Source organism: Asterias rubens, chromosome 6 (assembly GCF_902459465.1).
Source record: "Asterias rubens chromosome 6, eAstRub1.3, whole genome shotgun sequence".
Classification (NCBI taxonomy): domain Eukaryota; kingdom Metazoa; phylum Echinodermata; class Asteroidea; order Forcipulatida; family Asteriidae; genus Asterias; species Asterias rubens.
Window position 1 is genome coordinate 1,697,249 of NC_047067.1, and position 13,422 is coordinate 1,710,670.

The 13,422-nt window shown below is 38.0% G+C and overlaps 1 protein-coding gene across 4 annotated transcripts in view; it reads left to right on the forward strand.

The window, feature by feature from the left end:
• The window catches only part of LOC117291537 (synaptotagmin-7-like), a 34,156-nt gene extending 23,374 nt beyond the window's left edge, over positions 1-10,782 (forward strand). For 3 of the 4 annotated variants that reach the window (XM_033773322.1, XM_033773325.1, XM_033773326.1), the window contains 6 exons: positions 412-492; positions 3,372-3,496; positions 3,947-4,065; positions 5,210-5,379; positions 6,759-6,873; positions 7,741-10,782. In XM_033773322.1, coding sequence (XP_033629213.1) covers positions 412-492; positions 3,372-3,496; positions 3,947-4,065; positions 5,210-5,379; positions 6,759-6,873; positions 7,741-8,051 — 921 coding nt within the window. In that variant the 3' untranslated portion in view covers positions 8,052-10,782. The remainder of the gene's footprint in view (positions 1-411; positions 493-3,371; positions 3,497-3,946; positions 4,066-5,209; positions 5,380-6,758; positions 6,874-7,740) is intronic. The other variant, XM_033773323.1, reaches the window with a different exon arrangement.
• The last annotated feature ends 2,640 nt before the right edge of the window (positions 10,783-13,422 follow it).

Below are 13,422 nucleotides of genomic sequence, written 5' to 3' on the forward strand. Positions count from 1 at the left end.
TTATTTTAGTTATCTCGCAACATCTGACCAATTATGCTCATAGCTAGCAGGCATGCACATTTTGCCAAAGTCTTAAGTTCTGGTTTTTGAGGTTCAAATGAAAAATTCCCAATGAAAGATTTTTGCAATTCCTCATCAAACTACCGGCAGTCGTGAAATAAATGAAACGTAATGTAGGATTAATAGTACCAAGAAGAAATGTTCAGTTTTAGATGTGGGGAAAAACCTGCTACCTCCAAATGGTATGAGTGAGGTGGGATTAGAACCAGGGTCCACAGAGGTGAAAGGCAGGGAAAGAAACCACTGAACCAACCTAATCCTCCCGCATGGGGGTTGCAGTTCTAACAACTTCAAGTTAGAGGACCCCGGCTCGGACTCTTTAACAGTTGACTTCCAATTTTTTGTCATTAGCGATTTTCTCGAAGACTAAGCAAATCCCCAGAGCTGGGTACAGAATTAGTTGACAGAAGGCAATCCTTGCCACCTGAACCGGTAATTATCAACCACTTGAACTTTGTGGCAATGGGATAGTGGCACCATTGCATGCATAAACTTTAAAGGGAGCAACGACACTTGGTGAAAACCTTACGGGTCTGCCAACATTTTCAACATTGTACACATAGTACCAGAGAGTAGATTCTACCACTGACCCCCCCCCCCCCCCCTAAATTAATACTTTTTAACAATGCCAGCTTTTTGCCTGAATGTTCAAAATTAACAACAATCCCACAACTCTCCTCCCCTTGGTAGTATTCCCTGTACTATGGTAAAATGTTGAAATAATGGCCACACCCTGAGGAACTATTGGTTTTGTTATCTTCCTTCAAATCTGAAAATATGAAAGTTCCTTCTTTTTTTTAATGTTAATTAATAAGCACATGTTGGGCCGCAAGTTGGGCGATGTATTTCAAAACTATCAATGCACGTAAAATACCCCAGTACACTTGTCGCAAGTAGGGAAGGGGTTCACCCTGGTGTGTCTGGCATGCATTGCCCTTCTGCCTTTAGGGTCTACACCATGAAGAGCCTTTGATGACAGTCATCATTTAAATAGACATACAATTAGAAAGATGCTGCTTCTACAAAGCCAAAATTTTCTCGACTGGTGTCATAACCAGCTCCGAGGAATCGACTCTCCTAAAAGGTTGCACTAGACATGTTTACCCTGCGCTCTGTTCAATTGTAGAACTACTGTACAACAGCTACTGATGACTGTACACAAATGGAATCTAAACCAGTATTCAAATAGTCACCATTGTATTGGATCTCATTAAATGAAATGCAAATAAGGAAAGTGAAGTAACACAGTACCAGCATGTTTGTGGACTAAACAATAACCCAAGCATGACTTATTGTATTCATGTAGTCTTTAATGCAGGGCTTATGATCATATAGTTACCATGGTCACCAGGATTACTTTAGATCATAAATCCTGTATAAGTGTACATAAATCCATTTATTACTGCACGACCCTTGAACCTTGAACCTAGTTGACATTCAAGTTATGCATGTGAGTAATGTAGACTACTGAATAATAGTAATTGGTTTTGATGCAGCGCTTTTCACACCCGAAGGGCGTCTCGAAGCACTCCCAAATTATTACCCCATGTCACTGGGCCTTAATTCATTCCTTAAACAAATGTACAACCTGTGGAATACACTTGTATATCTGCTAAGCTAAGCATTTCTCTGTAGATTGATCCCAGGGTGGTGTTATTTAGCTTAGCTTACTTCTGAACCCAGATTCATAGAGCTACAAGCAAACTTTCTGCTCACTTTTAGTGGAATGGAACTTGTTTCAACTTGCGCAAATGTGTTTCACAGCTTATCAAGAAAGTTAGACCATCAGTCTTGCGTATTCACCATGGATTTGCGTCATTGATAAGTTAGTCCGTTGCTTGCAGTAAGCGCTAAAAGTTTATCATGCCCTTTTAGGTGCTCATTGTTTGCAGCACTAGGAAATAGAAGTTGTAAAGTTAGCACAGATGTTTGCTGTTAAGCAGTTCTATGAGATTGGGCTCTGTTTGGTTTTAACGATTTCCTGCATGAAAGTTTAGGTTTCTTTTTCTCCTCACTGGGAAGTCATTGTCACTTTACCACCTTTCCTCCATCCATGTATCTCTTTGTAAATAATTTATTATACTGTAATATTGATACTACAAGCTTTTAGTTCATTCTTTGTGGTGCAAACTTTGCACTTGACTGCAGGCTCAAGGTAATTAATTGTAGGGTCAGGCTGGTAAATTCACAACTGGCACGACTAGCGGTCCTGTGTTTTTCAAATCAATACCTTTATTTGAAGAAAAAAGATGATGTAAAAACGTTGACTTTGAGTCTGATAATATCAATTCTTTAAAGGCACTGTACATGTTTGGTAATTGTCAAAGACCAGTGTTCTCACTTGGTGTATCTCATCATAAGCATAAAATAACAAGCCTGTGAAAATTTGGGCTCAATGGTCATCAAAGTTGCGAGAAAATGATGAAAGAAAAAACACCCTTGTTGTACGAATTTGTATGCTTTCAGATAGGAGTTAAAGACTTCTAGCTAGAAGTCTTTTATTATTTTAGTGAAAAATTACCTCTTTCTCAAAAACTACGTTGCTTCAGAGGGAGTCGTTTCCCACAATGTTTTATACTATCAACAGCTCTCCAATGCTCGTTACCAAATCAGTTTGTAAGTTAATATTTGTTTTGAGTAATTACCAAACGTGTACCTTCCCTTTAAGTAGGCCTATTGAAGTCAACTTACCAATAAAACAAAAACATGAACATGAGCTTTATCATTTTGATTTTGATCGTTTCATGTCTTTTCTCATTTTGAATCTGGTCTTATGAAAAATATTATGGGCAGCAAGCCCTGTAATTCTCGTGGATTTCCCCTCAAAAGTATACACCACCTATCTTGCAAAAATATCTTTTTGGAATAGGTGTTCTTTCTTACGAGGGTTTGTTTCTCAAGTCTTTCATCGATACTAAATAAAGACGTGAATAAATATTTCTTAAAAAGGAACCAAAACTATATATAGATATTTGGGTTAATAAACCTTTTTTGTTTTGTACATTTGTTGCCTTATTCAAATTTGTTAACTTTGTTCATTTTATTGACCATGTAATTTGCCCTGGTTGACCCCTTAAATTATAGTTTACCCCTTGTAAAGCATGGTTCATACTTCCTGCACATGCTTTGTACAAAGCGCATTTGAGGTCACAGCTCTGTTTTTGCTGCGAATGTTTCGAGCAAGAGTTGAGCACAGTTCAACTCTTCTTAATTTGTGATGTCAAAATTTGCATCGCATTCGCTGGTAGTATGAGCCAGGCTTACATTTGGACTATTTATTTTGAACTATTTCTCCATCTTTATTCCCCCAGAGTGCAGAGATGGAAGAAGAGGAGTATGTCGGCAAACTCCAGTTCAGCATCAAGTACGAGTTCACAGATGAAACGCTTATTGTCAAAATATTTAAGGCAATTGAGCTACTCGCCAAAGATTTTAGGTACGGTGCGATATTGAATATTTGTAAATATTTGTATAAACACTTTTCAAGATTGCACCATTACCCTGTTGTTGATTTGTCTTTAAAATTCGAAGCAAGTGTCTTTAACCAAGGTTTCTCCCCAGGATTTTTCAAAACTGGGAGGCATTCTGGACCCAAGTTTTGGGAGTTTGGGCCAAAGCACACTGAATTGGAATGAGGTCTTAAGAATGTTGTCTACTCTGTGTGTAATAATATCTTGGTTTTAAATGCCCCAATGTGCATTCTGGAGCATTATAAACAGTTTTATCTTGATGATTTTTGTAAAACTGACATTTTTGTAAAAAAAAAAGTTAAAAAATTCTTGTGTATCGGCCCAATACGCTAGATCGGCGTTGGGAGAACCATGCTCAATTCCAAAGAAGTTATTAATTTCACAGCCATAATTATGTGTTTTTCTCTCTTCTCCAGTGGTACAAGTGATCCGTTTGTTAAGGTTCTGCTGCTACCCAACAAGAAACATAAAATGGAAACCAAAGTGAAACGTAAGAAGCTGAACCCCGTCTGGAATGAGACATTTCTCTTTGAAGGTAAGATCATCAGGTGTTTGTCTTTATCTTGGTGTAAATTAAGTTTTTGGGTATTATGTGTGTTTTTCTTTTACTGTTGGTAATACTGAAATATATTTTGAAATATGATAAAATATGACATATACGGGTCTGATACTTTACACAGTTGATAGAGGCAATTGCATCCATTCCCCTGGTGCCCTCTTTAACATTCAAGCAGAAATGTAGCATTTCCTCCCAGAGGTGCCCTTAACAAAGGAGTAAAATGCTCGCTTCTCACAGATGTGGCCCTGGTTTGATTCCCGGCTAAGGCCATTATGTGAGTAGAGTTGTGCATTCAATCTCTCTTTTGCCACAATGGATTTTCGACGGGCCCTCTGATTGTCCACCTTAAACACTTTGAATCTCTGTCAGTGCTCCATGTTCACTTGGGTCGATGTGGCTGGCTGTCTAAGGCTCCCTTGCATGCCAGCAGTTTAAAGGCAGTGGTCACTATTGGTAATTACTCAAAATAACTATCAGCATAAAACCTCACTTGGTAACGAGTAATGGGGAGAAGTTGATAGTATAAGACATTGCAAAAAATAGTTAATGGTCTGACGTTACAACCCTAGCAGAGTCTTTCTCGAAGGCTAAATGACAACACTACAAACATGAACAGGTAACTAAGTGAAACATAAGCAGTGAAGTGGAAATACATGAATGGGGTTAAAAAGCATGCACAAAACATTGTGAGAAATGGCTCCCTCTGAAGTGACGTAGTTTTCGAGAAAGAATATATTTTCCACGAATTTGATTTCAAGACCTCAAGTTTAGAATGTGAGGTCTCAAAATCAAGCATCTGAAAGCACACACCTTCGTGTGACAAGGGTGTTTTTTTCTTTCATAGTTATCTCGCAATTCTGACGACCAAACGAGCTCAAATTTTCACAGGTTTGTTATTTTATGCATATGTTGAGATACATCAAGTGAGAAGACTGGTCTTTGACAACTACCAATTGTGTCCAGTGTCTTTAAAGACATTGTAGCCGCATCTTTGCAAATCAGCTTCTCAGCTGCAAGTTAAGATAATTACCATCCTAAATTATTAATTATTATTATTACTTTACCTTTAAATGTTTGTTTGATTTTGTATTTATTTTATATTTGTTTGCAATTTTTTTAGGATTTCCATATAATAAGCTTCAAGAAAGAATTCTACACTTGGAGGTTCTTGACTACGATCGCTTCAGTAGAAATGATCCCATCGGTGAACTCAACATTCCGCTGTCTGAGATTGATCTAACACAAGAGCAACAGTTCTTCAAGGCACTGTCACCAAGCACCAAATCAGCAGTAAGAATATTGACATACTTTCAGTCTTCAGAAAAGAATTCAACAGTCAAGTGTTGGCGGCATTTTGTGTTACGTTGTTAAACAGTCAATAAAGGATGATCTCAAATATATAGATATTACTGGTTTCTAATAGCTGGAGTCCATAGCAAACATTAACAAAATATAACAAGTTTCTTACCTCATGCTTAAACATGGTAAAAATGGGTTTTCTTCCAGAACACTCAAAGCCAAATTTCTGAAAAACGCGGGGTCAAACAAACCCGCGCGACAAAGGAATCGTGACGTCAGTGGCAACTATTTGATGTGGAAAATAGTGCCCCTAGTTTGCCAAAGCTGGAGAACTGTGTTCAAATCCAATTAGGGGAAAATCGTCACTGGCGTCAAGGGGTCATTATTATAGATAAGCCGTTTTTGACTCTCAGCTGAAAAAGCCACGCGGCCGGGTGCATTTTTGACTCGAGTTATTTATTATTAAATGCAAATTTTGAGAGTAAAATGGTTATTAACCGGTATCTACATGTACGATGTCTATTTGGCCATAAAAAGGTAATAAGTGAAATATTGAGATCATCCTTTATTGGCTGTTTAAGAATCTATTGGATGTAAGTTTTGTACAGATATAAAGAATATTGTTTTTTCCTTTACACCAATATGTTTAAAGCACTGTATACTCGGTATTTTCTCGAGTTCTGTGAAAAAAATCCACAGCCAAATCACTCGGCATTGCTGGAGCAGATGTATTACCACTATCCTGCTGAACTAGCCTGGCGGTAATTAGAGGCAGTTTGAATCCTATGTGTTAGCAGCGGGTACTGTTGTGTCATGCACAAATGCTGTGACTGTAGTTGAAAATAAGGTGGTATTTTGCAAAATCCACTCATTAAAAAAGGTATCCTGTGCTGTTAAGGAAATGCATAATTTGACTACACAATGTTTTATGTAGCCATGACTACTATACGCCCATTTTTCCTCGTTTTAGTTATCTGTGGGGTCAGGTGTGGTTGGCAGCGACACTTTGTGTAAAATCTTATCTGAGAAGAGGTGCTTTTGAGAAGAATCTGTGGTTTGACATCTCAGACCAGAGTTGTCAAACCACCGGTACTTCTCAGAACCACTTCTCAAAAGAGATTCATACCCATGGTGTCATCGCAAACCTCTCCTAAGGGACACAGGGGCACTTCTACGGGGAAAATGTAAGTTTGTATTGCCACCCTGCAGAGGGTACCAAAGTAAAAGCACAGAGCACCATAGCAATTGCTGTGGGTGCAGTGAGTTATTTCAAGGCATGTGATTGTGTTCCCGCCGTACAAAGTTTCCCATCCTAATAATACTCTAGCTTGTAAATGAAAATTTTTATGATTTGTTTGATTTCTTTGAAGGGGAAGCTAGGTAAGATTTTAGTGTCGTTGTGTTTTGCTCCAACTGCTGGTAGAATCACCATAGTTGTCATGAAGTGTGACACCCTAGCTGCTAAGGATATCACAGGAAAATCTGGTGAGTCTCAATAACAATAATTAATAATAATAGCAATGTTGACGTTAACAGTGGCATCTTACAATAGCGCTCATATCCGCGACGCTTAACATTCAGTATTTTCCTTGGAGGTAATTTTTTAAGTATGAGAAATATTCCTTTACATAGCACCATGTAATGGTTTACAAGGTGCTGTGGCGCAATATGCAGCCGATCAAACCAGGAAGAAACCCCTTCTCTTCACGATAAGTGCACTAGGTTCGACGGTGATGCGACGCCCTCCAAGAAAAAACACTTCCCAAGAGCAAGTTTGTAAATTGTGTTTATTCGTTTCCATTCCTTTTTCAAATGTTTATTTGTGATTGTAAAAGGTCAAGACAAGAGACCTTGAGACCTTTGCTCCAAGACTGAGACCAAGTCGTCAAAGTTGAGACCAGAAAACAACTAAGACCTCAACAAATTGGGTCTTTAGATCGGTCTCAAGTGTTGCAATACTAATTTGGGAGTAGAGCTTTGAGAAAAATAATAAGTGGAGAGTCACTGGCCTGGTACTATATGCAACCAATGTAGGCAAAAGCCTTGGTGCTCCTTGAAATGTTTCAGTTTCAGGCCTGAAACGGAGGCAGCAGTGGCAATTGCTTCCCTGCCCCTTGTCATTGTCTTGGTACCCTTTGAAATGTTCCAGTAGAAATTTACAGGGAAGGAATTGGTTTTGAAAGTGTTTGCGTTCTCTGAACTTGATGACAAAGGGCATAACATTTATAATCAATGTAGTCAGTTTTGAAAGTTTGTGTTTGTTCAACTCGATGACAAATGCCATCAAATTTAGAATCAAGACAGGATACACATTATCAAAGAGGTTTGTGTTGTTTGTTTTCCTCTTTAAAGATCCTTATGTCAAGATCTGGCACGTCTTCCAAGAAAAGAAAATTGAGAAGAGGAAGACGATAGTAAAATACAACACCCTGAACCCGGTCTACAATGTGTCCTTCCTCTTCCACGTCAGTCTCGCTAAGATTCGTGATACCAGCTTCATCATCTCGGTCATCGACCACGACCGACTCTCCAAAAACGACACCATCGGCGGGATTATACTCGGACCCAAGGCGAGTCCCTCGGAGGCTAATCATTGGAATGAAATGATGAACAAACCAAGAGTTCCAGTTGCCCAGTGGCACGTTCTGAAAGACATGGGGTGAGCTCCGTTCGACGGTTCACAGGTTGTAAAAAGTCACTATGAAATAACCCACAGGGTACTGCACTAATGCCATTTACAGAATTATATGTACATATTATGTCGGTTGTTGGGAATGACTGGTAAGATAGACCCCACGAGTGGTTGTTTAGGACGTACAAAGGGTATGCGTACAGAAACACTGTGCTGATTAGAACCACAAGAGCTTAATTCCGTTGTTCTTAATCCCTAGGCCATGACGTTCCTCAACATGAGCTATGACTCGATATAAGCGCAGAGTCTGTTACTCTCACAGATTAGTAAACTTGACAGCATACACTAAACACGAGCCTGCCTTAAACGCACTTCACTGGTGTTGCACTCGGTACATACATGTAGCACTGTAAAAAGCTCAACACTAGTTATTGTGAGTACACAACGGTCTTGAAATCAGTTGGCCAGGTTGGTTTATGTGTCGTTGCACCCCTCATACATGCATCTTGATATTGAAACAAAAGAGTCTACCTAGAAATTAAGATTTCTAGTGCTTTTAATTTTTCTAGTGGCCACAAAAAAAGGAAACCGTTTGGGCCCAATTTTATTGCTGTGCGTACTGTTAGCAAAGAATCAGCGCTTATAGAAGCAGGGAATTCCACACTTACATCAAGCGTATTACACAGGTCAGCAGGGAATTTTGCTTGTGCGTGTGGGTACTCAAAGCTACTATGCCTACTTTGCTTACACAGCTAGCTAGCTCTGCAATCTATCCACATAAACAGATCTTGTTGTATGAACACATTTTGGATGTAAAGTAGTTGTAAAAAAAACCTAAAAAAAACAAAAGTATAATTATTGTATTTTATTTAATTATCTTTGTAGATTTATATTTTGGTTGAGTTATATTTATTGTATTTGAATACATTGAGCTTCCATTCTGAGTTTGATTTCCAGATTCAGTTGTAAAATTTATTTCTCTGATTTGTTTTATTCTAATTTTGTTCAGTGCACAAAGGTCTGTGTAGCAAGTTGTGTAGTAATTATAGCCAGTGGCTAGAGGCAAAAGTCGTGGGTTCGAATCCCACCCGAGTAATATGCCTGTAATTTTTTTCACAGAACTCGGGTAAGTACCGAGTATACAGTGCTAACAGACATCGGTGTATAATGGGCAAAAAACAAACGGAACATAATAGTATTTGAATTGTAATTAATAAACATTATTTGTATTATTCTAGTTGGCATACAAAATAAAATAACAATGTATAGCTATGCTTAAAGGGGCTATGTCATCACGATCACAGCAAGTCTACAATGACAGCCACTTTAAAGATTCTGATGTGACGGTCAGCACGCACTAACTGGTTGAGAGTTAAATGTTTCCATGTGCAGGCACAAGCAGACAGTGATCACGACGACACAGCCCCTGTAAAGGGTGATGATGTCATGATCAGTAATTATGAACTCTGACCCAGTAAAACTCATCTGGGGACTTTCTCAAACCTAGGCTTGGGCGCTGCTCCGGCTCCATGAGCTGTCTGATGTTCAAACCATGTAAGTGTGCATAATACACGTCGCTCTTAAAATATACATTTCCACTGTGTAGCACAGCGTGCAGAGCCGAAGACGAAGCCCAGGTTTGAGAAATATTGCGGGTATGAGTGACCAGCAAGATCTAATTGTTAAAGTTATGACAGGCATTGGTTTGATTTACTTGCTGTTTATTTCAACACAACAAGGGTTTATTTGTAAGTGCCATGATTCCTTAAATCTTTACAAGAGACAGCACAATGTACTCAACTGTTTTGGGAGAATCTTGGGTTCTCATGAACTCTGCTTTGAAGTAAACCATATTGAATATGACGTCATCGTTCAAATATCTGCCCTACAAGATGGCGTATGCGAGCGTTTGCGTGTGCGTGCTTGTGCCGTAGAAATCAAACCAGGAGTGCTGCGTGTTTCTTTGATGTACGCATACGGTTTGACCTACAAGATGGCGCCTTTCATAGCATCAAAGGGGTTATTCAATACGGTCTATAGGCAAGATGTAACTATTCACCTGATATCATCACCACAATAATATTTTGATTTTGGAAATCAGTTTCCCTGTGTAGTACAAATAAGTAGTGTGCATTTTAGGTGGAGTGCGCGCGTTTACAAGTGCACTGTATTTTAGGTGGAGTGCGCGCGTTTACAAGTGCACTGTATCTTTTTCACATGCAGTTTGATTTCTGAAATGACAGACTGAGTAGATCGTGGCCGTTTGTGAAGACAACGATAAGGATTAACTAAGTTTGATTGGCAGTACTCTTTCCTCTTCACCCTGCGTTATGTGTCTAAATACAGTATCTACATGTGCTCTTAAAACCTTTACTGTATCAAAGTGTATTTAATCTACATATTTTTGTATATTTGATATAGACACTAGTATTTTGGGGAAGAAGAGTTCCTCTGGATGAAAGTGGACTAACCAGGTAAACTCATTGGTCTCGGTGAGTTTTCTATTTGGCAAATGAATTTGCTTTTCAAAGCCTAAGTGTATTTCACAGGTTAGCTAAGTAGGCAGCCAGGATTTGCATTGACTGTGGATATTTTTCCCAGAACTCAGGAAAACATTGAGAATACAGTGCTTTTTACCCGTGGGTGTAAGGATAGAAACAAATACGCCAAATAATTGCCTACAGTAAGCACCTGGGCCCAATTTCATAGAGCTGCTTAAGCAGAAAATATTGCTTAACAGTTTTCTGCTTAGCAGAAACAAGCAGGATACCATTCACAAATTATACATGTGACGTGTTTTGGCTGGTAACACTGTTCTGGTAAGCATACTTGTGCTGTGGTTAGCTGTATTTGTGCTTAAAGGGAAGGTACATGTTTGGTAATTACTCAAAACAAATATTAACTTAAAAACTGACTTGGTAACGAGCACTGGAGAGCTGTTGATAGTATAAAACATTGTGGGAAACGACTCCCTCTGAAGTAATGTAGTTTTTGAGAAAGAGGTAATTTCTCACTCAAATAATAAAAGACTTCTAGCTAGAAGTCTTTTATTCCTATCTGAAAGCACACAAATTCGTCCAACAAAGGTGTTTTTTCTTTCATCATTTTCTCGCAACTTTGATGACCGATTGAGCCCAGATTTTCACAGGCTTGTTATTTTATGGTTCTGATGGGTACACCAAGTGAGAACACTGGTATTTGACAATTGCCAAACGTGTACCTTCCTTTTAAGCAGCTTTTTGAAGTTGGGCCCTGATCCCAATTTCATAGAGCTGCTTAAGCAGCAATCTGTGCATACAAATTTTCTGCTTAGAAAGTGAACAGGATACCAGTCACAGATGATACATGTGGAATGGTTGGCTGGTAACCTTATTCTGGAAAGCTTTTTTGTGCTTAGCTACTTTTTGTACTTAAAGCAGCTTTATGAAATTCAGCCCAGAAGGTTAGCGTGCCTTTTCTGGTGCTTACAGTAACCAGTAAGCAGCGATGCAACATTTTGATTGGATAACAATGTATGCATTTTTGTAATTGTCTAAAAACAGTACCTGCATGTGCTCTGAATGCCTTTACAGAATCAAAGTGTATTTATTCTATGTATTTTTGTATTGATATTGACACTAACTGATCCTGATATGTCTGACCCCATATAGCATCGATAGGTCTCTAGTGGGTGACTTGAATCTGGAATTTAATTGTGGAGGGAACTCCAATTGTTTGGGGACATCCAATTCGTTTAAAAATGCTTATTAGAAAAGGAGGGTAAGATCTCTGGACTATGCATCTAAGAAGGATGTTTATTAATATCTTGAAATATATCTTGGATGAGAATAAATCATGATCTGAGAACATTATGCATTATATGAGTCCAACTCATTGTCTCTGCATCCGAAAAGTTACTGATCACTACACACAAAAAAACACTTCTTGTTTCAAACATGGTAAATAATTAGGTTCAAAACTGAAAAAAATATAAAAACAGTCCAGCATTTTCATCAAATTTTGATCCAAAATTTAAATAATCACAAGGGCAATTCCAGCATTTTCATCAAATTTGGGTCCAAAATTGGAAAAATCACAATGGGTAATGTCCAGCATTTTCATCAAATTTCAGTTAAAAATTGAAAAAAATCACTAGGGGTTAGTACAGCATTTTCATTTAATTCCAGTCCAAATTTGAAAAGTTCACAAGAGGTAGTCCAATATTTTCATCAAATTTGGGTCCATACTTGAAAAAATCACAAGGGGGTAAGTCCAGCATTTTTATCAAATTTCAGTCCAAAATTGAAGAAAACACAAGGGGTAAGTTCAGCATTTTCATCAAATTTCAGTCCAAAATTAAAGAAGAACCAGGGGTAAGTTCAGCATTTCCATTGATTTTCGGTTCAAAATTGAAATAATCACAAGGGTAAGTCCAGCATTTTCATAAAATTTGGGTCCAAAATTGGAAAAATCACAAGGGGTAAGTCCAGCATTTTCATCAAATTTCAGTTAAAAATTTAGATAATCACAAGGGGTAAGTCCAGTAGTTTAATCGAATTTGGGTCAAAAACTAAACAAGTCACAAGGGGTAAGTCCAGCATTTTCATCAAATTTGGGTCCAAAATTGGAAAAATCACAAGGGGTGAGTCCAGCATTTTCATCGAATTTCAGTTCAAAATTGAAAAAAATCACTAGGGGTAAGTCCAGCATTTTCATCACATTTTTTGTCCAAACTGAAAAAAATCACAAGGATTAAGTCTAGCATTTTCATCAAATTTCAGTCCAAAATAAAAATTTAAAAACAAGAGGCAAGTTCAGCACTTAAATCGAATTTGAGTCTAAAATTGAAAAATTCCCAAGGGGTTAGTACAGCATTTTCATTTAATTCCAGTCCAAAATTGAAAAGTTCACAAGAGGTAGTCCAATATTTTCATCAAATTTGGGTCCATACTTGAAAAAATCACAAGGGGTAAGTCCAGCATTTTTATCAAATTTCAGTCCAAAATTGAAGAAAACACAAGGGGTAAGTTCAGCATTTTCATCAAATTTCAGTCCAAAATTAAAGAAGAACCAGGGGTAAGTTCAGCATTTCCATTGATTTTCGGTTCAAAATTGAAATAATCACAAGGGTAAGTCCAGCATTTTCATAAAATTTGGGTCCAAAATTGGAAAAATCACAAGGGGTAAGTCCAGCATTTTCATCAAATTTCAGTTAAAAATTTAGATAATCACAAGGGGTAAGTCCAGTAGTTTAATCGAATTTGGGTCAAAAACTAAACAAGTCACAAGGGGTAAGTCCAGCATTTTCATCAAATTTGGGTCCAAAATTGGAAAAATCACAAGGGGTGAGTCCAGCATTTTCATCGAATTTCAGTTCAAAATTGAAAAAAATCACTAGGGGTAAGTCCAGCATTTTCATCACA